The sequence below is a fragment of the Gadus macrocephalus genome, chromosome 18 (assembly GCF_031168955.1).
Source record: "Gadus macrocephalus chromosome 18, ASM3116895v1".
NCBI lineage: Eukaryota > Metazoa > Chordata > Actinopteri > Gadiformes > Gadidae > Gadus > Gadus macrocephalus.
Window position 1 is genome coordinate 15,382,564 of NC_082399.1, and position 21,714 is coordinate 15,404,277.

At 46.4% G+C, this 21,714-nt stretch overlaps 2 protein-coding genes across 3 annotated transcripts in view; one reads left to right on the forward strand and one right to left on the reverse strand.

Annotated features, from left to right (window-relative positions):
* Nucleotides 1-914: 914 nt before the first annotated feature.
* Nucleotides 915-16,068, reverse strand: tbc1d24 (TBC1 domain family, member 24). Of its 2 annotated transcripts, none has more exons than XM_060036782.1 (8): nt 15,862-16,068; nt 13,909-14,009; nt 11,452-12,479; nt 10,187-10,345; nt 8,945-9,008; nt 8,420-8,515; nt 4,042-4,291; nt 915-3,250 (listed from the first exon to the last, which is right to left on the reverse strand). In XM_060036782.1, the coding sequence occupies exons 3-8, from the start codon at nt 12,450-12,452 to the stop codon at nt 3,093-3,095; spliced, it is 1,728 nt and encodes a 575-aa protein (XP_059892765.1). In that variant the 5' UTR covers nt 12,453-12,479; nt 13,909-14,009; nt 15,862-16,068; the 3' UTR covers nt 915-3,092. The 2 variants fall into 2 exon arrangements, with proteins under 2 accessions (XP_059892765.1, XP_059892766.1); XM_060036783.1 differs by having other exon boundaries at nt 11,458-12,479; nt 15,862-16,058.
* A 1,858-nt stretch (nt 16,069-17,926) lies between these two features.
* The window catches only part of LOC132446338 (alpha-1,6-mannosylglycoprotein 6-beta-N-acetylglucosaminyltransferase B-like), a 26,172-nt gene continuing 22,384 nt past the window's right edge, over nt 17,927-21,714 (forward strand). Inside the window, exons 1-3 of the mRNA XM_060036582.1 lie at nt 17,927-18,216; nt 18,672-18,747; nt 20,520-20,635. Coding sequence (XP_059892565.1) covers nt 18,722-18,747; nt 20,520-20,635 — 142 coding nt within the window. The 5' untranslated portion in view covers nt 17,927-18,216; nt 18,672-18,721. The remainder of the gene's footprint in view (nt 18,217-18,671; nt 18,748-20,519; nt 20,636-21,714) is intronic.

The window sequence follows — 21,714 nt, forward strand, 5'->3', positions numbered from 1 at the left end:
ACCAACACGGCTGTGCTGAGAGAGCCCCTGTAAAGGGGAAGCCATGGACTGAGAGGTCGTCTTACTGCCTGGGGCGGGACAGAGGATGGATGAATTGTGAATGAACAACTTTGGAGTTGAGTCAATGCCACTCAAAGGATTGAATCGTAGCCCATATATGGTATACTAAGGCTATTCCCCAAGCGACTTTGAAGTGTGTGAACTGAGATACATTGAACACTAAAGAAATCCTAATTTGTACTTGAACTATGTACGGCTTTTCATTTGCTCTTCTAGAAATGGGAATTGAGACAATGTACTCATTGAACTGTACTTTAGTGCTTGCGCTGTGAAGTCCTTTTGGTCAACACTGAACACATTATCTTCTTTTTGCAATAGAGAATGTACTAAGTAGTATTGTGAGACTGTTTTGACCAAGAAGAATAGTGATGCAGTGTTACATGACTAATATCCTAATTGGTTTACATGTTGGAATAAAATAAGGTGTTAGGACATTTAAATTGTATATACAGATACATATACAGATAGGCTGAACAATTTCACCTGTTAGTAAATACAATTGAACCATGTAATTTAAATAAAGGGAAAATAAAGTAGGAATAAAATGTATGTGACTTGAAACAAATTAGTAAAAGTAGTCTCATGGAATTTTACATATAGTCTGTCTTTTTGACCTTCCACAGGGTTTGGGTGCTAGCAGGGTTATATTTGTAACCTTAATCTTGAGTCATTTTAAATGCATTTTTTCCAGTCAGGCAGCAGCTGGTTATGGACTTCCACGTTAGTCATGGTAAAATCTGCTTCCTGATGTCTCCACTGGTCCTATTTCGGTCCAAAAACACACATTTGATCTTCCAAATCATGTTTTGAACATAAATCGGTCTTCAGCCATAATTAAGGATCTCTCCGGAAAATCTCCGATACCACCTTTATTTGGAAACAGCTCTGTATTGACAAGGTAAGGTTCTCAGTATTGACGTATTCACTTTATACACATATATGTCATTATCAGTACATCCAACATTTATATCCATACTTTATACCTCCTTGACTTAACTGTAGCACAGAGGAAGAAGTTGGGTGGTAGAGAGGCTCAAAGGTCAGGTCGACATATTGGTAGACAATCCTTCTACCAAACTGTGAAAGTGTTTCCATATCTCGTGGCTGAGACGGCGGAGTAAGGTCCTCAACATCTACACAACAAACACTACTAGCAGGGATCAGGGACTTTAGGTTTACTGGAGGGATAGTATTAGGACTGCAGCACATGTACAATACATGTACAATACATAGGAGTTTTGCGGATGGCGGTGATGTTCAACGGCCACACCATGGCCGAGGACTTCTCCAAAACATTTGGACGGATAGGTTCGCACTAGCTGAGAGGATGGAAGAAGAGAGACAGAAATCTAGCGGGACTCAGAGCCCGATAGAGGGAGAAGGAAAGAGAGGTGACCAAGAGTGGCAGATAACAGAGAGATGGCTAGAGACAGAGATATACAGTGCAATAGTCAGAGAATATAAATCCCTTTGGATTTGAAATACAGAGGTAATCCAAATTCTTACACTTTCAGTACAAATCACACACATTTTTCACACAACCGCCCTCACAACAACTAGACATACCCCACACACTTCACAACCGGGAGCACGGAACCCACACTTGCTGCAGGGAGAACAAGTGATATTCAACGATATTCAATATGAACACAAAAACAAAGCACCAAATCCACTTCAAGGATCTCCCCAGAGAGACGGTTCAGACACACACGTGGGCGTGCACCTGATCCCTACTACTAGACCAGTTCCCTCTGGTCTCTCATTCCAACGGCTTAACCAACCACTAAGTAGCAGTATTAGCAGAAAGCACACGTGATACCGCCCATGCATCGCGCATCACCATCGACGACCAACACACAACTGGGAAAGTGATTGATGATCAAAGGGCCCCTTTACTATTAGGTGTGATGGTGATTAGCCATTAAAAGCCATTTCAAGCGACCCTAAAGCCACAAGTGAGAGTGTCCACGCAGATGGATGATGGAGAGATCAGCCTACTGGGTAGGCTGGTATCTCTGGGTGAACACGCCCACTTGTGATGTCACTTATGTTCATGGTTGTGGAGTGTGTGGATGACGGCTGGTTTCAGCAGCCTTCAGCAGGCTGCACACCTGTTGTGCATTAAGAAATAAATGTGCACGGTGAAACCAGCATCACCACACATCCTCCCCGATGGTTCATCTACTTGATTGCTGCTGTTGGGAAACATTATTTTGATGAAAACAAATTTGCCTATTGTCTCAACCTACGCAGGTTAGGTACTGCAGAGGGAGTCGTGTGTCTCCTTACAACACAGGTACAAAGCTTCAGCTAGCTAGGTGTTCCTGCACAGAGCTGTAGTCTGGGTAGTTGGATAACCAACCACATGATGAAATGAAAGCAGACCACCTAGCCATCCTGGGTTCTCACAGCAATGCCCTTCCCATCAGACCCACCCACCAAACCCAACCCTAGAAGACCACAACACTTAGCTCCAGGATGGTAGCATTTGTTAATGGCATTAGTCAGACTGCACACCCTTTCCTTCTCGAACGTTATGCAAGCTCAGTGCTAGTGCATATCACAACCTGACATGAAACACAGAAACAGCAAATCAACAGTGGCTGAATAATGGTTTACGGAGTATTATTAGTATAGTACGTAGTTTTATGCAACTACATCAATACTTGTAAATGCCAGTGCCACGACACCGAAACAATATGCACACAATGTTAAAACATATATGGTTATACAAAAACATTAATTTCTTTTAAAATGTACTCCAATAATAAATAATAGCAAACAATGTTTTAAAACGTATTATGTGGGACGGATGTTGGTTTGGTTACTATGGTTTGGACGGTTTTTCCATGGACGTCTTGCGTTGTGAGTGAATACATATAACACGTATTAAAGTTCTTCAATGATTTGAATTGTAGGTATGTAAATGAAGATACATGTTTTGAATAATCGTAAGAGCAGTAGGTATTTGACTGTTGTGGAAAGCCCTCACCGTTATTTAACTGTGTGTGTGTGTGCGTGTGCGTGTGTGTTTATTCGGGGGCCATGGTGTCCTGGAAGCCCCAGACCTCGAGCAGAGCCACCTGGAAGCTCTCTGAGCACAGCGGGGGGTTGTCGAAGGTGGTGCAGCTGCCCGTGCGTCCGTGGTTCAGCTCAGAGTCGATGTAGAGCGCGTTGCCCTCGCCCCCTCCTGGACAGACAGCAGCACCACGCGCACATCAGCAAAGCAACAGCATTAACATGCACCTAGCAGGTGGGCACCCCAGTTCATAGTAGGTGATATTGTTAATGTTAATAGAAGTTTATAGTAGTAGGATATTTTTTTTAATTGTTGATAGTTAATGTTAATAGTAGTAGTTATTGTAAATAGTTAAATATAAGTAGTTAATGTTTATAGTAGAAGTTAATGCAAACAGTAGTAGTTATGGTTAATAGTTTAAAGGATAATTTCTTAACCCCAACCCGAAGTGTTAAATGACGATGGATGAATAAAGAAAACATCTCTAATGATTGTTTCCTATGATTGAGTAATGATTTGAAACAATGACCCATTCCCTATAAGATAGAGCACCGGTGCTTAATGCAATTGTGGGGTTTTCAATAGATAACTCTCTCTCACAAACACACACACACACACACACACACACACACACACACACACACACACACACACACACACACACACACACACACACACACACACACACACACACACACACACACACACACGTATGTTGACTAGTTTCTTCTTGCAAAATAAAATATCTTGTCCCCCTCACCCAATATGGTCACAACTATAATGGACTCTGCCTGTCCAACCACTTTGCTGGACTCTAGTCTGTCTGATTGTCTGTCAATCCACTCACACAATAAGATGGACTCTAGCGTGTCTGTCTGCACGTCCGTCCCACTCACCCACTACATTAGAGTGTAGTTTGGTCCGTTTGTCTATAATGTCCTCCAGTCTGTGCGGCCACTCACCTACGATGATGGAGTCAAAGCTCCCGGCCATGAACATGGACGTGTTCCGGGAGTTGAGGTTGAAGTGGCGAGCAGCGAGGAAGGGGGACAGCTCCCCCGCTGGCCTCTCGGGCTGTTGCAGGCTGCTGCTGCCGTCTGAGTTCTGACCCCCGACCTCGCCCGACCCCTCCTGGCCGCCCGTCTTGACTGCGGAGGCCAGCTCAGGATGGCGGATCACCACCCACTCATAGCGCTCCATCTCGGGCTTCATCTGGGGGACAAGAGATTATACTGGTTACCCTTCATCTGGGTTACATTACAAGAGATTATACTGGTACCCCTTCATTATCTGGGTTACATTACAAGAGATTATACTGGTACCTCTTCATCATCTGGGTTACATCACAAGAGATTATACTGGTAACCCTTCATCTGGGTTACATTACAAGAGATTATACTGGTAACCCTTCATCTGGGTTACATTACAAGAGATTATACTGGTAACCCTTCATCTGGGTTACATCACAAGAGATTATACTGGTAACCCTTCATCTGGGTTACATTACAAGAGATTATACTGGTAACCCTTCATCTGGGTTACATTACAAGAGATTATACTGGTAGCCCTTCATTTGGGTTACATTACAAGAGATTATACTGGTAACCCTTCATCTGGTTTACAAGATATCATATTGGTAACCAGAGCACGATGATAAAGGATTTTTAAGGCTGATAAAATACAAATATTTAGTGATTTATAATAGCAACATTGAACATTATGCTTTAACCAGCTAGCGTGCATTATTTTGGCCGGCGTGAAAAATGGATAGATTTCTTGTGTAAAAACGACCTCATTCAGAGGAATCAGTGGCGCCTCAGCCTCTCTTAATTGAAAGTGACATGCAGAAAGAAGTAAGTGGGGATGAGGACATCAGCAGTTCATCGAAGGAGTGTGAGGGCGAACAAGAGGAACAAGAGATGGAGCGGGAAGAGAACGTGGAGGATGAAGCTGCTACTAGTGCTAGTGGGAATACTGTTAGCGATGTTAGCCAGCAGCCTGAGGAAGGCCCCAGTCGGCCAGCATTGAAAAAGTACCCTTCGCAACAGTTTGGCTATCAGCAAAGGTACTTCTCTGAAAACATCAATGGGGAGTGCAGTTGATATTTTTTCAGTTGGGCCTAGACTAGTGCTGATAATAGTTATTATTTTGTGGTGGATACCCTATAGTCCTAGCCTGGTCCTACAGACCATCGTACTTCATTTCATTTGTACAGAAGGCCTGGAACTGCCCAATTGACAAACGTTCACTCACTTGGAGGCGGGTGTCTGTTGAAGTTTTAAAATGATTGGATCTGCCCAGTGCCACTCTGGATCTGCCATAACCAATCGCATACCGTTTGGGCGTGACGTATGTCATGCGACGGGACCGGCTCCTTCACCACTAACGGAGCCAGCTGGAAAATCTAACTTTTCCCGAACCTGGTGGGGCGAAGCGCCACAACATCATGGCCACCAACAAAACTCAGCAAAGCTTGTTCTTGCTCCGATTTTAATTGATCGATATTCGGCAGCGATCCCACAACAGACCGAATAGCTTCTCTCGTATCCTTCTCTATTGTCTTCCTGGTCTTCCTCTGACTACAACTGAAACTGGCGCGCAACCTCAACGTCATCGTTCTCAGCCACTCCCTCTGTTCGCTGATTGGACCGCCCAAAATCTGGCTTCCAAGGAACCCATGCATATGAAGCAGACCCAGACCTAGTACTGAGGTGAAATGAAAATTGAGCGGAGGTAGATAGGTTATCGGTCGGGCTCTACTGGTAACCCTTCATCCGGGTTACATAACAAGAGATTATACTGGTAACCCTTCATCTGGTTTAAAAGAGATTATACTGATAACTCTTCATCTGGGTGACAAGAGTTTAAAGGAATGTGAATTTCTTTGATTCTCATTCGGCAATTTCTATCGTTCGCCTCTAGTCTGAGAGCACAAGACCTTTCTAACCTACTTCTCTTCATAGAAACTTCTCTTCATAGAAACATTTGATTCTTCTTTTCGTTTCACTGAAGCGTTTATATGACAGTTTCCCATTTCATTACACAGTCCTTTGCATTGTTGTTGAAAACTGCAAGGTCTTTTGGGCTGCAGGGGTTGGGTAGTAGAGTGCAGACAAGGCAGTGCTCCATTGTGTGGTCTGCTTCTCCACATTCACAGGTGGTTGGGCCAGTCTTGTAGCCCCATCTGACCAGAGCATCTTTGGATCGTCCTGTTCTTGTTCTGAGGCGGTTTAGTGTTTTCCATTGGGTCCATGATGCTTCTGCACCAGGGGGTAGTTTTTCAGTGGGGGGTATTCCCATGCCAGTTGAGGTGGGTCATTCTCAAGTTTTTCCATCCAGAGTTGGATTCTGGTTTCTTCCCGAGACTTTGTTAGGGGCTGGACATGGCTGAGAAAGCTTCTTCTTGACTTTAGCCGTTGGGCCGGAGGGTGACATCCATGGAGGAGATGGCGTTCATCGATTGCAGATTTTGTTTTCTCGACTCGGCTGGTAACTTTCCGTCTAATATCAGAAGGGGCAATGCCAGCAAGGAGGTGGAGGTTGCTTGTGTTGGTGGGTTTCAAGCAGCCAGTGATCAGACGGCAGGTGTTGTTCAATGCTGAGTCAAGTTTCTTGGCATGGGTTGACCTCTCCCAAACAGGACATGCATATTCCGCAGAGGAATAGCACAGGGCCAAGGCAGTAGAAACATTTGATAAGACTATATTAGATTAGCAACTCTTCATCTTGGATAATATTATATTGGTCATATTATTAAGGTTGATAGGAATTCTTAATATCAGGTTTACCTGGGATTAGGTAGTCAACTCTTATTTTTGATAGAAGATTGGTTAGATTGATACATTTTCTATGTTCTAGAGTAGGGCTTTCATCAAACATGATGGGGGGGAAGGCCTGAATAAAGACGTTGTACTATCTGAATCATCTTCCATTCCTATTGGTTTGGCTAGTATTGTGGTGAATGTTGGTAGTGCAAGTACAGAGATGTACGCATGTTAAAAGTAGAAACGTCCAGCATTGGGAATGGACGAAGCTGTCTAAAATGTATGTTTTGCAAACAAATCCTCCAGAATGTAAGGTTTAATGTAAATTGACCACTTCAATAATTGTTTAGTGTATATTGGTAGTATGGCTCCATCTACTGAAAAGACTGAAGAACTACACCAACAATTGAGAAGCCAAGTTCTTGTTGTCTTACTAGTTACTTCATCTATGTCCCTTTATTCCAAAAGGTACTGACACTGACGTCAGATCAAGGCGCAGGTAGGAGTAAAGGATTTTCTAGGTAGAGTATGTACACTGGGCTTAGAATGCCGAAAGCCCTGCCAGGAAGTCAGAAACATTTACCAGTAGTCAGATATAGAGAGGCATCAGGCATCGCTTGAACAAATCAGAGATATGTCAACTTTTAACTCATAAGTAGCCATGTGAGATTTTGAATTTATTTAGACTTTAATAAGAGCAGCTGAGTGAGTGAGTGAGTGAGTGAGTGAGTGAGTGAGTGAGTGAGTGAGTGAGTGAGTGAGGTAGTGAGTGAGTGAGTGAGTGAGTGAGTGAGTGAGGTAGTGAGTGAGGTAGTGAGTGAGTGAGTGAGTGAGTGAGTGAGTGAGGTAGTGAGTGAGTGAGGTAGTGAGTGAGGTAGTGAGTGAGTGAGGTAGTGAGTGAGGTAGTGAGTGAGGTAGTGAGTGAGTGAGTGAGTGAGTGAGTGAGGTAGTGAGTGAGTGAGTGAGTGAGTGAGTGAGTGAGTGAGGTAGTGAGTGAGGTAGTGAGTGAGTGAGGTAGTGAGTGAGTGAGGTAGTGAGTGAGTGAGTGAGTGAGTGAGTGAGTGAGTGAGTGAGTGAGTGAGGTAGTGAGTGAGTGAGTGAGTGAGTGAGTGAGTGAGTGAGTGAGTGAGGTAGTGAGTGAGTGAGTGAGGTAGTGAGTGAGGTAGTGAGTGAGTGAGGTAGTGAGTGAGGTAGTGAGTGAGTGAGTGAGTGAGTGAGTGAGTGAGGTAGTGAGTGAGTGAGTGAGGTAGTGAGTGAGTGAGTGAGTGAGTGAGTGAGTGAGTGAGTGAGGTAGTGAGTGAGTGAGTGAGTGAGTGAGTGAGTGAGGTAGTGAGTGAGGTAGTGAGTGAGTGAGTGAGTGAGTGAGTGAGTGAGGTAGTGAGTGAGTGAGTGAGTGAGGTAGTGAGTGAGTGAGTGAGTGAGTGAGGTAGTGAGTGAGTGAGTGAGTGAGTGAGTGAGTGAGTGAGTGAGTGAGTGAGTGAGTGAGTGAGTGAGTGAGTGAGTGAGTGAGGTAGTGAGTGAGTGAGTGAGTGAGGTAGTGAGTGAGTGAGTGAGTGAGTGAGTGGTTCCTACTGACCCTGAAGACAAAGCACTCCCCCGTCCCGAAGAAGCTCAGCTTGTTCCCTCCTCTCTTACGCTCCTCCCAATCAGTGGAGAGGAACGCTCCGCACACCTGCACACACATGATATAAAGACACACACACGATATAAAACACACACACACACAATATAAAGAAACGCACAACATAAAACACAGACACACACACACACACAATATAAAGACACGCACGATATAAACACTGACACACACACATGATATAAAAAGAGACGCACAATATAAAACACACACACAATATAAAGACAAGCACGATATAAACACACACACACACAATATAAAGACAAGCACGATATAAACGCAGACACACACACACGCATGATATAAAGAGAAACGCACGATATAAAACACACACACACACACACACACTATATAAAGACACGCACAATATAAACACAGACTGGTCAATATAAAGACACACACGATATAAACACAGACACACACATACATGATATAAACACACACATACCAACAGACAACCCCTACCTCTCCGGCTGTGGTTCGGATTAGGAGCAGGGTGGGTTCATAGCCCTCGCAGTGGGAGTAGAACCTGGAGGGACAATGCAGGGATTAGAACCCAGCACTGATTTGACCATTCAGTACAAATATTGCATAGATATCATTTTAAGCGTCCACCAGTTACCGTGTTCCTATTTTTTTACAGTAGGGGAGGATGCCGTCCTAGTCATTATAGGCGATTTCAAAATCTACCCATTAGTAACATCATAACTGGGGTTGGCTTTGGGATGGAAGATGGACAGATAAGCAGATGGTAAACCATCCCACGGTCTCTCCAAGACCTTCTGGATTCTCCTTTAGCCTGCTCTATTTCCCGAGGCTCATTGGACGTTTGTAGAGGTTATGAATGTTACGATATAAAGAATACATTCTAAACAAGTTTAGGACAAGTTAAAACATGTGACTGTGCTGTTTATAACATTATAACAACAAAATCATCTTTTCCCCCGTCCCCCATTATGAAACAGTCATGATCAAATGATTTTTACACAACCTATACCAATCCAGTCAATGATTACTGAAAGGTGCACTTTGCTACCAGTATTCTCTGATATTGTGACCAGAGGGTGAATATTAACTCACTCTCACAGGGACTGAACACACTGTTCTGCAGCTTGTTGCCCGGTTGACTCACATGACAGCAGACACTAGAAATGTCTCATGCTCTTGACTGTAAATTCAGTTTTACTGTCAGCTATGCTGCACCGCGAACATCAGCGCGGTGGCCTGATCCTGCAGATTTGCTCTCTACAACGTCCGCAGGATCCGGCCCTTCCTCACGAGGGAAGCAGCTCAGCTCCCGGTCCAAGCACTGGTCATCTCCTGCCTCGACTACTGCAACCCGCTCCTGGTTGGAGACACTGCCTCCGCGATCAACCTTTTGCAGCGTATTCAGAACGCTGCAGTGCGCCTCGTGTTCAACCTGCCAAAACTCTCCCATGTAACCCCCTGTTACGGGACCTTCACTGGCTCCCTGTAGTAGCTCGCATCAGATCCAAGTCAATGGGACTCCCCCAGTCTACCTCCAGGCATTAGTCAGACCACACAGGTCACCTCGAGCGCTCTGCGCCATCGCTAAGAGCAACCAAAGGTCGAACAATCAAGTCACAACTCTTCAATTGGTAGCACGAGCTTCAGTCGCTCACCAGCTTCATCAAAAGAGACTCAAAACCCTTGTTCAGAGTCCCCTTAGACTCTGCATGTGCGTACCGGTTGAGGCTGCAGCCGTGCGTGGCGGTGGTGAAGACGAGCTGAGGTTGGCACAGGGCGAAGCGTTCAGGGATCCACGCCCAGACATCGCGCATCTCCTTGGCAGTGAAGATCTCAGAGGAGAAGGTGTCGGGGTTCAGGGACAGCTGCACGTTACGCCTGGAGGGGGAGGAAGGAGGGAGAGAGAGAGAGAAAGAGGAGAGAGAAAAGGGGGAAAGGCAGAAGATGGGAAGAAAAGGGGAGAGAGATGGAGACGGATATAAGAAAAGGGGGAGGGAGAGGGAAAGAGAGGCAACGATTATATTGGATCTTTGCATCTTGCAGGTATGGTATAGAAGGTATAGCATAGACCAATGTCCCTGCTAAGGTCGTACACTTCCTTTTGGCCAGTCAAGGAGTGATGTAGACATGAGGACATGCAGCTCTGCCTGAGCAAGGCGTCCCCCTGTCTGCAGAGATTAGTCGGGAACAAACGTAGGGTTTGTTTGTTTCCGACAGCGAGACACGAGAATAAATTGAACGCTCTCGGCGAAATCAAATGAAGGTGTTTCAGTGGGCTGGGACTCATCCACTGCTAATCAGCAGCGCATTTCAAAAAGGCATTTCAATGACTTTTTCACACAGATATCTTACTTCAATATATTTTCAATGGAGCAGCCTCCATTGCTCATCCTTTATGTACAATCCGGACTGAAACATTATCCGGCCTCCTACACTTTAAGGTAGGCAGTTCTGCATAGAGGCAGGCACGTCTATGAGTGTCAGTGCGTGTAACGTGTGTGTTCAGCATGAATATACATCTATGTCTACTCACAAACAAGAGGAGGGCTTGAGGCACACCAAGAGGGGAGAGGAGGAGATGGGAAGCGGTAAAAGATAACCCACCTGGCTCTTTGAGAGCGAGGCGTGAACAGAAGATGGAGGATGGAAGAATTCGCATGGTGGAATCAAACAGAAAAAAACGTTTTCAAACATGGGAAATATTAGTGCAAAGCAACAGACGAATGAAATGGCAAACAGCGCAAAAGAAAGAGAGAGAAATAGTCCATTGGAGTGAAAATGTTATGAGAGGGCAGATTTTCGTCTTGCTGTCAGTGTAGGGCTGGGGACCTGACTGAGGAGGCTAGAATGTTAACATCCCTAACCCCAACTGGTGAGAAAAGCTGGAATTTAGGGGGCCATCGATTCAAAGATCAATGTCAGAGTTTAAAGGACTGATATCGGAGAGACTGAGATAGGGTGGCAGCGGGTTGATCTGGGACCACTGGTACCGTTTCTGCTTGACGGTGATGCCCTTCTGCTGCAGCGACCTCTCGTTGGCCGCCTGCAGCAGGGCGATCTCCTTGCGGCTGAACAGGCGGATGGAGAAGGCCTTCTCCAGCAGCTTCTCCGGCGTCGCCGCCGCGCCGATGTTCCTCACGAAGGCCTGGATGTCCTCCCGCACCGCCGCCGCCGCCTCCTGCTGCGGCGGCGGCGGCGCCGGCTGCGCCCCGCCCCCCGCCGCCGCCCCGGCCTTGTGCTTGCGGTAGAGCTTGAGGAGCGCCAGGGCCACGCGGTACAGCACCTTGTAGCCCTCCACCAGGAACACGTCCAGCACGCGGGCCGCGTGGCCGAACGGCAGGTCGCCCAGCACCCAGCGCTGCCAGTCGCCGTACACCTCGGGCGCGTCGCGCGCCGCGCCCACCACCAGCTTGTGCGCGGCCGGGCAGTGCTTGGTGGCCAGGTCGCCGAAGGTCATGCAGGACGAGCGGTAGGCCAGGTAGGTCTGGTCCAGCAAGCGGCGGCCGGGGTCGTTGCACGCCAGCAGGCGGCCCGTCAGCTCGAAGCACGCCGCCTCGTCGCCGCTGAAGTGCAGCAGCAGCGCCGCCACGGCGGGCAGCGTGGGGCAGTGCGAGATGTCGGGGAACTGGCCCGCCACGCAGGAGAGCACGCGGTGCACCGACGCCACCGCCTCCGCCCGCAGGGCGTAGCGCGGCACGGGGCTGTCGTCCACAAAGTCGGGCAGGGGGAAGGCGGAGGCGGGCTTCTGGGCGGCGCCGGCCATGAGGTCGCGGTACACGGCGGCGTCCGACGTGACGGCGCGGCAGGGCACGGCCCCGATGAGGTGGCGGTAGGCCTGGCAGCGCAGCGCGTGGCTCCGGGACCACTGGCCCTGCCGCGCCTGCTGCTTCAGGTCCTTCAGGTCCAGCTTGGCGGGCGCGCCGGCCTCGGGGGTCTCGCCCAGCAGGGCCCAGTCCACGAAGGGGCCGCGGTCCTCCTCAGACATGGTGAGGGCGGCGGGGACGGACGGACGCTGGAGACGGGGAGGAAAGATCAACACATTGGTTTAAATCCGTTCACGGGAGTAGCCGAATTCTTTGCTACTGCAAAACTAGGATCATCAGGTAGACTCACTTATGTTCTTTGTGGAAAAACAAGGACAATATAAGCCACGCCATGAATTATGTGGAAGCAAACCCACGGTTCTGTCCCACAGAGCGCTATAGTGGAGTCGCCAACACAACACCCAAGATATTTGATCCACTACGTCTGGTTATTTTCGGCCACACTCATTTAAAAAAACGATAGCGTACAACAAGAGAGCTGGAGAAGCTGTAGGGCTGTAGAACACCTTTATCCTGCAGATCCTAGAACCTTAAACCCAGAGGATAACAATCAGAACATGGTGTTGCTTGGGCTGGGCGATTAATCGAATTTCGATCGCAATTTCAATTTTAGAGTCAAAACGAACACAAAATTAACATAATCGAGATTTTCTATATTTTTTTTTATATGTATATATTTTTCATTAATGTTTTATAGAAAGGGCAGAACAGCTGGATACATATCTGTATATTATTTTAGATTGTAAAATTTTCTTTTTTACCATTTTGTGTATTTTTTCTCAGTTTCTCAGTTTCAAAGTTTTCTTTGGGAGAGACATAAATACAACATGTTTTCAAACTCAAAAATAATCGTTTGAATAATCGTGATTTCAATATTGACCAAAATAATTGCGATTATGATTTTCCCATAAACTAGCAGCCCTAGATGTTGCCCTACTTAAGGAACCCCTGAAGGCCCTGCAGATCCCAGTTAATTACTTTTACCATTCACTGCTGCTGTACGGGTCGTAGCGAAGGCCAGGTAGCCCATGGGAGGTAAAGCGCTTCCTGATTTACTATTATTATGATGTTTGTGCTTCAGTGAGACTTATACTGAGCGGACCCATCACACCCATTTGATGTGACTTACAGTGAAAGCAGTGATGTTATTGAGGAGCAGTGATGTCATTGAGGAGCATATAATATCCACACGTCAAACAACAAAAATACTTCAACCTATAGTTGCTCAGATTCCTTTTACGTTTCCGACAGTACAGCTACAGCTTGCCCCCCCTCCCGTTGGACAAAAATGTATAAATATATATAGATGTTCTACTCCCAGCCGAAACAGCCCCTTAACTTGCACTTTAAGGCAAAACAAATCTGCTGAGACTAGAACTTTAGAAAACGTGTTTTTTGGCTTCAGGCCATTTTACAAAGCGTAGGAAAGGAAAAATGCAGCCGAGTCTGATGCGGCACATCCATTTCACGTACACGACGTACACACAGAAGTAAGATCAAGTTAACGAAAAACAGACAAATGCTCTTGCATGGCCCACAGGGTCTTCTGTAAGGGCATATGGAGGGAAGTGGATGAGGTTGGGGTTGGGGGTGCTTCAGCGTTGGGCTGAGACCTACCGTTGGCCGGGCTGAAGGGGGGCGGTAGGGGTCAGACTGGCCCTTCGGTCCTTCAGTGAGTAGATGCCCCGGCTACGGGTACTAGCCTCCCATGCTGCTGGCTGGAAGCAAGAGCAGAAAACACATTACACCACGGGCCTCACTAGATGGTGGTTGTCAATCCAATGGCTGAATGCGCTTTGCATTGGAGGTACTCAAGTTGACCCAATAACTTTTGTCCTGCCCTATTTGGATCCATCGCAGCATGCGTCGACCATCCACTAAAAGCACATTTGCAGCGTCTGTTTGGGCGGTGCCGTCGCGGCTCCCCTGGCACACGGACACATTTAGGTTCTAATCCTGAGGAAGAAGCTAAGGGTCAACAAGCACAAGTCAAAGGATTGTTGTCCTCTGTGTGTGTGTGTGTGTGTGTGTGTGTGTGTGTGTGTGTGTGTGTGTGTGTGTGTGTGTGTGTGTTTTATTGCCCTCAACAACTGACCGTTTATTGGCCAGAATTCCAAGAAAAGTGAAAGGAAATTGAGATGAAGACATTCCTTTGGCACTACAAATAGTCAAATAATGATTTGGCAGCTACTAGCATACCAGTTTTATAAACGGTGGCATCCATTTCCACTGGGTGGGGGCATGTGACCAGACGACGAGATAAGACAACCTTTTGTGCAGAAAGACGCCTCACGTGTTCTCAGGTTATGGAGGATGGGAGGATGCACAATCGGTTCCCAAGCTCTAGATGAAAAGATATGTTGAGGAACATGCTCCTTTAGTACATGGACCTTTACCCTGACTGTTACCACACCAAACCCATACCCTAACCACACCAAACCCTTACCCTGGCTGTAACCACACCAAACCCTTACCCTGACTGTAACCTCACCCTTACCCTGACCATAACAACTGCCGACCAAACCTCCCTTTTCCATCGCCAGAGAAAAGCTACAAGGAGGCAGCGCAGTGTGCTGGAGTTGCAGCAACTCACACACATTCTAAACCCAGCTCCCGACCCTAAACACAGCTCCCGACCCACACACAACCTAAACACAGCTCACGACCAACACACACCCTAAACCCAGCTCGCGACCCTAAACACACCCTAAACACAGCTCACGACCCTAAACACACCCTAAACACAGCTCACGGCGTCCATATTCCATACATTATTATTATATTGCTTTTTTTTTTTAATTGATATTGTCGTTTTGTATTCCTAATATTATTGGACAACTAATCTCTGGACAAGTCTTTAAAATAAAGCTGTTAATACAGAATACACCATAACCACACTGCCACTGTCATTCAAACCAAAACACAGTTTGAACGGCACACACACACACACACACACACACACACACACACACACACACACACACACACACACACACACACACACACACACACACACACACACACACACACACACACACACACACACACACACACACACTCGTGTGTGGCAAGCAGTGGTCACACACTGCAAAGGCTGCACACACACTTATGTGACAAGCAGTGGTCACACACACCAAAGGCTGCAGACACACACACTCTTATGTGGCAAGCAGTGGACACACACACACACACACACACACACACACACACACACACACACACACACACACACACACACACACACACACACACACACACACACACACAGCATGAATGGTTAGCCTGCTTTTAATGTGACGTTATTCTTTGAGAGTACAGCATCCCGAAATAATTACGGTAGCCATTCAAGCCACTTCAAACCGCAAATACAATGCAAACACAATGCACATGCAGATAGCGGATTAGGAGGCTCCTAAGGCTAACTCCGCTAGCAGGCTAGTAGCTGTCAATGCATGTTTTCCTCTGTACAGTTGTACAGTCTGCCCCGCATTTTTTAATTTGAACGTAAATCTGCAGCATTGCATCTTACAATGCAGACACACACACATCCAAAATAACGTCATACAATACCTGTGGTGTAATTCAGCTGCTACCTGGAGAGACGAGAAGAGACGCGTCTTGAGATGTGAGGAAGCGCTCATGGCTGGGGATCTCTCACGCATGCGCATTCTCTCTGTGCCCTACGTCACACCCTCACACACCCTCTGCGCTTCAATGATAGAGCTGGTAGATATGAGGCTGGAGAAATATATATTCTAAAACATTATTTCCTCTCGACTCATTCCTCCTCGTTTTGCTCCATATTCAAATGGTCAACAACCTTAAAGAACGCCTGGCTTTGTCCTTAACTCAAAGCAGCGTCCAAAACACAGCGCTCCAACTCATGACATTCATTAAACCAATCTAATTTAGAGCTATCATCAGTCTCCAACATGTCCCCGTCTCAAATTTTGTTATTCCCTATTCGTGTTCATTTGAAAATGCGGCTGTGCTTTCCCCTGCCCTGAGCTGGGGAAGGAATTTCATATTTTATACTTTTGTATTGTATATTCATTTAACCATATTTGAGGGTATTTTTGATACGCAGCGGTGATAATTTTGTCAAAGTCGAGTTGGATCATTGAAATGCTTTGTCCAGGGGCGGGGGAAAGTCCAGGGAATGGTTTTGGCAGACGCCCCCCTGACTGCAACCCTTGCAAAATCTGGCCGTTGATGGATTTTTACATTTCAATCAAATGTAGATGTGGGAAGTGACAGCTTCTTTAACAATAAACATTACACCAAAGAAAGGCCTCCGTGATCAGCCCCGCCCTGAGAGATATCGTCTGATACCCTCCGTGGTCAGCCCCGCCCTGAGAGATATCGTCTGATACCCTCCATGGTTAGCCCCGCCCTGGGAGATATCGTCTGATACCCTCCATGGTCAGCCCAGCCCTGAGAGATATCGTCTGATACCCTCCGTGATCAGCCCCGCACTGAGAGATATCGTCTGATACCCTCCGTGGTCAGCCCCGCCCTGAGAGATATCGTGTCTGATACCCTCCATGGTCAGCCCCGCACTGAGAGATATCGTCGGGGCCTCCATGGTACGGAATGCTGCGGAAAGCACCGTATTGAAATATATTAAAGAGAATAAACTGCATTTAGAATCGCGTATGCAGAGATTTATATTTGATTCCTCATACAGTTTATTCTCTATGTCTGTACCTTCATGAAAACCTCCTCTTCTTTTGTAAAGATATCTTCATCTCAACCCACTCATCCTCATGCCTATATTGAAACTTGAAATCATGAAAAACAATCTCATGAGTTTATTAAATGAGTGAACATGGAGTGCAAATGTGGATACATCAATCCTGAAAAGCAGACAGCCTTATTCTTGTTTGTGTGTGTGTGTGTGTGTGTGTGTGTGTGTGTGTGTGTGTGTGTGTGTGTGTGTGTGTGTGTGTGTGTGTGTGTGTGTGTGTGTGTTAGTGTGTGCGCACATGTAAACAAAGACACAGAACATGCGACAGATGGACCGTTAAGCCAAAAGTATCTGGCTTATGGCTTTACGGTCATCAAATCCTTCCGCTTCTGCATGCATGCATGGCTCCCACCACGCAGGCCTCCCGCGTCGCCTCCCAAAGTCACAGGTGTGTTGTGTTCCCGGTCCATTGGAACGATAGCGTCATCTGCTGGTGGCAGTGGGCGTTGCTGGTAAATGTTGACCTTATTCGCTTTATTATGATCCCTTCATTTGTGGTCGTTCACTATTCCTCCTGAGAGCCAAGTTAGAAATGCAGGCTCCCTAATGTTAAATCTACAACAGCAAATCAATACATTTTATGTTTAGGTTTATCTAGGAGAAATCTATTTGCTATGGGGAAAATATCAGGATTCACCTACTGCTACTACTACTACTACTACTACTACTATTAATACTTAAGCTACTCTCTAAACTTCATAAGACATTCCAAGTTTACACAATACGCCTGTTGGATAGAACTTGTTCATTTACTAACTATACATTCAAAATGAGCGCTGTGCAAGCTTAGTAAAGCTCATTATTTGCAATGCGTGTCTGTGTGTGAGTGGATGTTTTATCACTAGTTTTGAGTCTATTCTGAGTTCCTTAAGCCTCTCGGCGGGCTCTGAATGGGACGTGTCGCCCAATAGCGTGAGCTCCATTGTGTGTGTGAAAGGCGCGAGCAGCACCCTTGGTATTGTGTTGTCGAGAGGGGAGTCAGGTTTCCGTGGCAACCGCGGGATGGCCAGCTACTGAGTCCGGAGACAGAAAGGAAACGAGCGGAGAAGGAGGGAAGAGGGATAAAAGAAACAAAAGTAGCACCGAGAGAGAGACTCGTTTCCTTTCTTTAATTTGTTAATTTATTATAAAAAGGATCCATGGTTTCTTTGGTGTATTATGGAGCCGGGGCTGAGTTGGTGAGTGTGTTTGTATTGTGTAAAGTGTGTATTTTGTGGTGCATGCTAGAGTGAATTGATTGTGTATATCGTAGCATTTGTGCAAGTTTTGTGTTTGTAATTTTTGATGTTGCAAGGTGAAGAGTCTCTGTGTGTTTGGTTTGGGTGTGCGTGCATGTGTGTGGAGGGGGGGGGGGGGGGGGGGGCAAGGGGCATTGTATCTATCTGTCTATCTCTATCTGTGCATGTGTATCTGTATGTGTTTGTGTGTGTGTGTGTGAGTGTGTTTGTCCACGCATATTTGCATGTGTGTGTGTGTGTGAGTGTCTATCTATCTATCCATCTCTATCTGTGAATGAATGTGTGTGTGTGTCTGTGTGTATATGTGTGTGTGCATGTGTGCCTGAATGTGTGTTTGTGTCTGTCTCTGTTTCATATACTTGCATACTTACAACATGAGTTTGTTTGATTGACAGGTGTGTTTTGTTCGATTGAGGTGCTTCCCAGGGCCATCTGACGTGGGAATATGAGGCTCTCCTTGCGACCACGCAGGTCAGACTGCCAGACCGAGTCCCAGAGCGCCGTCTGTTGTGTTTGACAGGAAAAAATATCGCCAACACCACTCGTACATTGGTTTGCAATCATAGACATGTCACCTCTGATTGGCTGAGTGGTTACCCAATCATAGACATGTCACCTGGTCACCCGGTCACCTGCTGATCAGACTGCACCCGGCCCACTAGAACTCTGTCTAAACTGAACTGAAGGCCTGTTTTTACATTTTACATTCAGGGCATTTAGCAGTTGCTTTTATTCAAAGTGACTTACAATTAGTACATTTGTCGGAAGAAGGAGAAACAACAATATAGCGCTGTAACAAAAATAGCTAGGATGAGAGGCTACACAATGCTAAGTACTATTTTTAAGTGCCAGGAAGTACCACATACATTAAGTGCGTTGGAGGGTTGGGAGGGGGAGTCTAGGTGAACCCTGAACAAGTGAGGCTTCAGTCTTTTGTTAACAGGCAACCCAAAGACCCAGAATGAAACCGTTCACAGGGCTCAGGGGTCTGCCTCTCCTATAAAGAGACGGCTTACTGGGTTCCGACAACAGAGGGCGACAGAGTGCCCTTTAGGTTGGTGACCTGACCTTTGAGTAGCCTACACTAAAAACATCCAGTTTATATTAATCATAATCACAACCGCATGTGATAATCAAAGAATATAATATCGTCTATAATAAATGGAGGGTGAGGAAGGAATGTGTGTGTGTACACATGTGGAATGTTGATTGTTGAGCTTAGTTTTTTGTATGGGTGCAGATGTTCACGAAAGGTATATCGGTTGAGTAGGACTTATTCTCTGTATGTGTGTATACCAGTGTGTGTGTGTGTGTGTGTGTGTGTGTGTGTGTGTGTTTGTATGTGTGTGTGTGTGCATGTCGTTTTGTGCATGCAGCTGTGCGTGTATGTGTGGAAAATTGTATGCTTGAATGAGAAGTATATGAAAGGTTTGTGGATTCTCTCTCTCTCTCCCTCTCTCTCTCTCTCTCTCTTTGACTCTGTCTCTGTCTCTCTCTCTCTCTCTCTCTCTCTCTCTCTCTCTGTCTCTGTCTCTCTCTCTCTCTCTCTCTCTCTCTCTCTCTCTCTCTCTCTCTCGTCTCTCTCTCTCTCTCTCTCTCTCTCTCTCTCTCTCTCTCTCTCTCTCTCTCTCTCTCTCTCTGGATCTGTGATCCCCGTGAGATGGGCGAGCGAGCACATAGAACATCGCACCTCACATGTTTGTTTTGACACACAGTTTATCGTTTGAAGTCCACAGTGTTCCTTGTGCTTTCTATCTGCAGGGCGTTCCCTGCGGGGTTGCTCGCGCACGTGCATTTGGGTTTAAAGCTACTTTAGGTGAGGTTAAAGATGCTGTAGGTAAACGTTGTAAAGCGAGAGAGAATAATATAGTTTCGACATTTGCCGCATTACAGGCACCTGGCTTGTAGGATGGATTCCCTGAACCGATCAGGGAAGATATGCTCTGATTGGTCACAAATCAGCGGAGGCTCATTGGTTCTAACAGAGGCAGGAACAGTCAATTCAATTGATTTTCTTGCAGAGAATCCTGCTAACTAATAACTGACGGATGTTGATGCCTTTTCTAAAAAAAAAGACACTGAATCGTACTTACACTTACATCTTGAATCGTACTTACATTTGACTTAGTCCACCTTCAACTAAGGTAAAGGTGTTTGAAAAATCTTCATCGCAGAAAGTTTCCTGGTAGAAAGTGAGATTGAGTGATGAATTGATATGTGGTGTGCGTTGTGTCTCCCTCTAGTGGCTGTCTGCTGATATGTCTCTGTGTCTCGGTCGGCACCCTACTGCTACAGAGCCTTTGGGTGCCTGGAGAGGAGAGTGAGGTCACACCAGCCGGAAGATCACCTGAGGAGCAAGGTGAGTCAGAGACACAGAAACACACACGCCCTTCTCCTCTACCTATCTGGAAGGTCTAGTCACTAGAGGCTAGAGTGTCTGAACGCTACTGGGTTTGAACCCCAATGTCCACCAACATTCTTCCTGCCCCTTAATGACATTTATCTGAATATACATGCGATAAAAGCCAAATGACCCCGTCCCACTCCAAGCGGGATACAGCACAGAACATTTAGCTACTGTACGGCCTGCCCGCCTCATTGACTTTGTTATGTTTGTCGTGGAAAACATAAAGGTTTATGTACGTGACCACAATGTTAACATCCACTGAGAAATGGGATTGAACAGGTCGAGAGCGAGACAAAACCACGCAGAACATCCAATCCCCGAACCCATCCGTCGCAGAGGGGGCTCTGCAAGTCCTTTGATGGGGTGTTTGTCCAGTGTCACGCTCGGATATGAAGCGTGACACTGTGCGTGTTGTTGACAGGCGGGCCAAGTTTCCATCCCACAATGGAGTACACACCGGCGGTGGGTCCACGCTGGAGGTGAAGCTTTGGTCCCTGGCACGAATGACCAGGTCTTGTGCTCCTTTGTCAACCCAAACAGTTGTTTTTTTGAAGGTGTGGTGGTAACGTTGTTCTCTGAGGCTAGCAGAGGAAGCCACCGTCCCTTTCCTCTCCCTCTCCTCAATGATCCCTCAGTCCTCTACGGGGAGGAATTGTTTGAAGGGCAGGCATTGTTTTCAGTTTTTTGTCAAACATTCCCATAAATTCATATTAGCATATCCAGTCAAGTCCTTGCCCCAGAAATCTCCGAACCCCCCAGGGAAAGATGGGAAACAGACACAGAGGCCTCTATGACACTCTGGTTGGAGACATTCCTCAAGGATGTCTGGCTGATGTGAGATCTGGCTCTGTGGACTCAAGGTTTGCTTTGTTTATTATTTGGGGGAAAACAAAAGGTTGTAAGCTAAGGCCTGTAATTGTTCCTTTTTTCAATTTTTCTTTTTCATTCCTATAATTTCATGAACAACGTTTTGCTGTGGTTCTATTCTCTTGGTTTTTTGATTTTCCCGATCGAAACCAGTGATTCAGTGG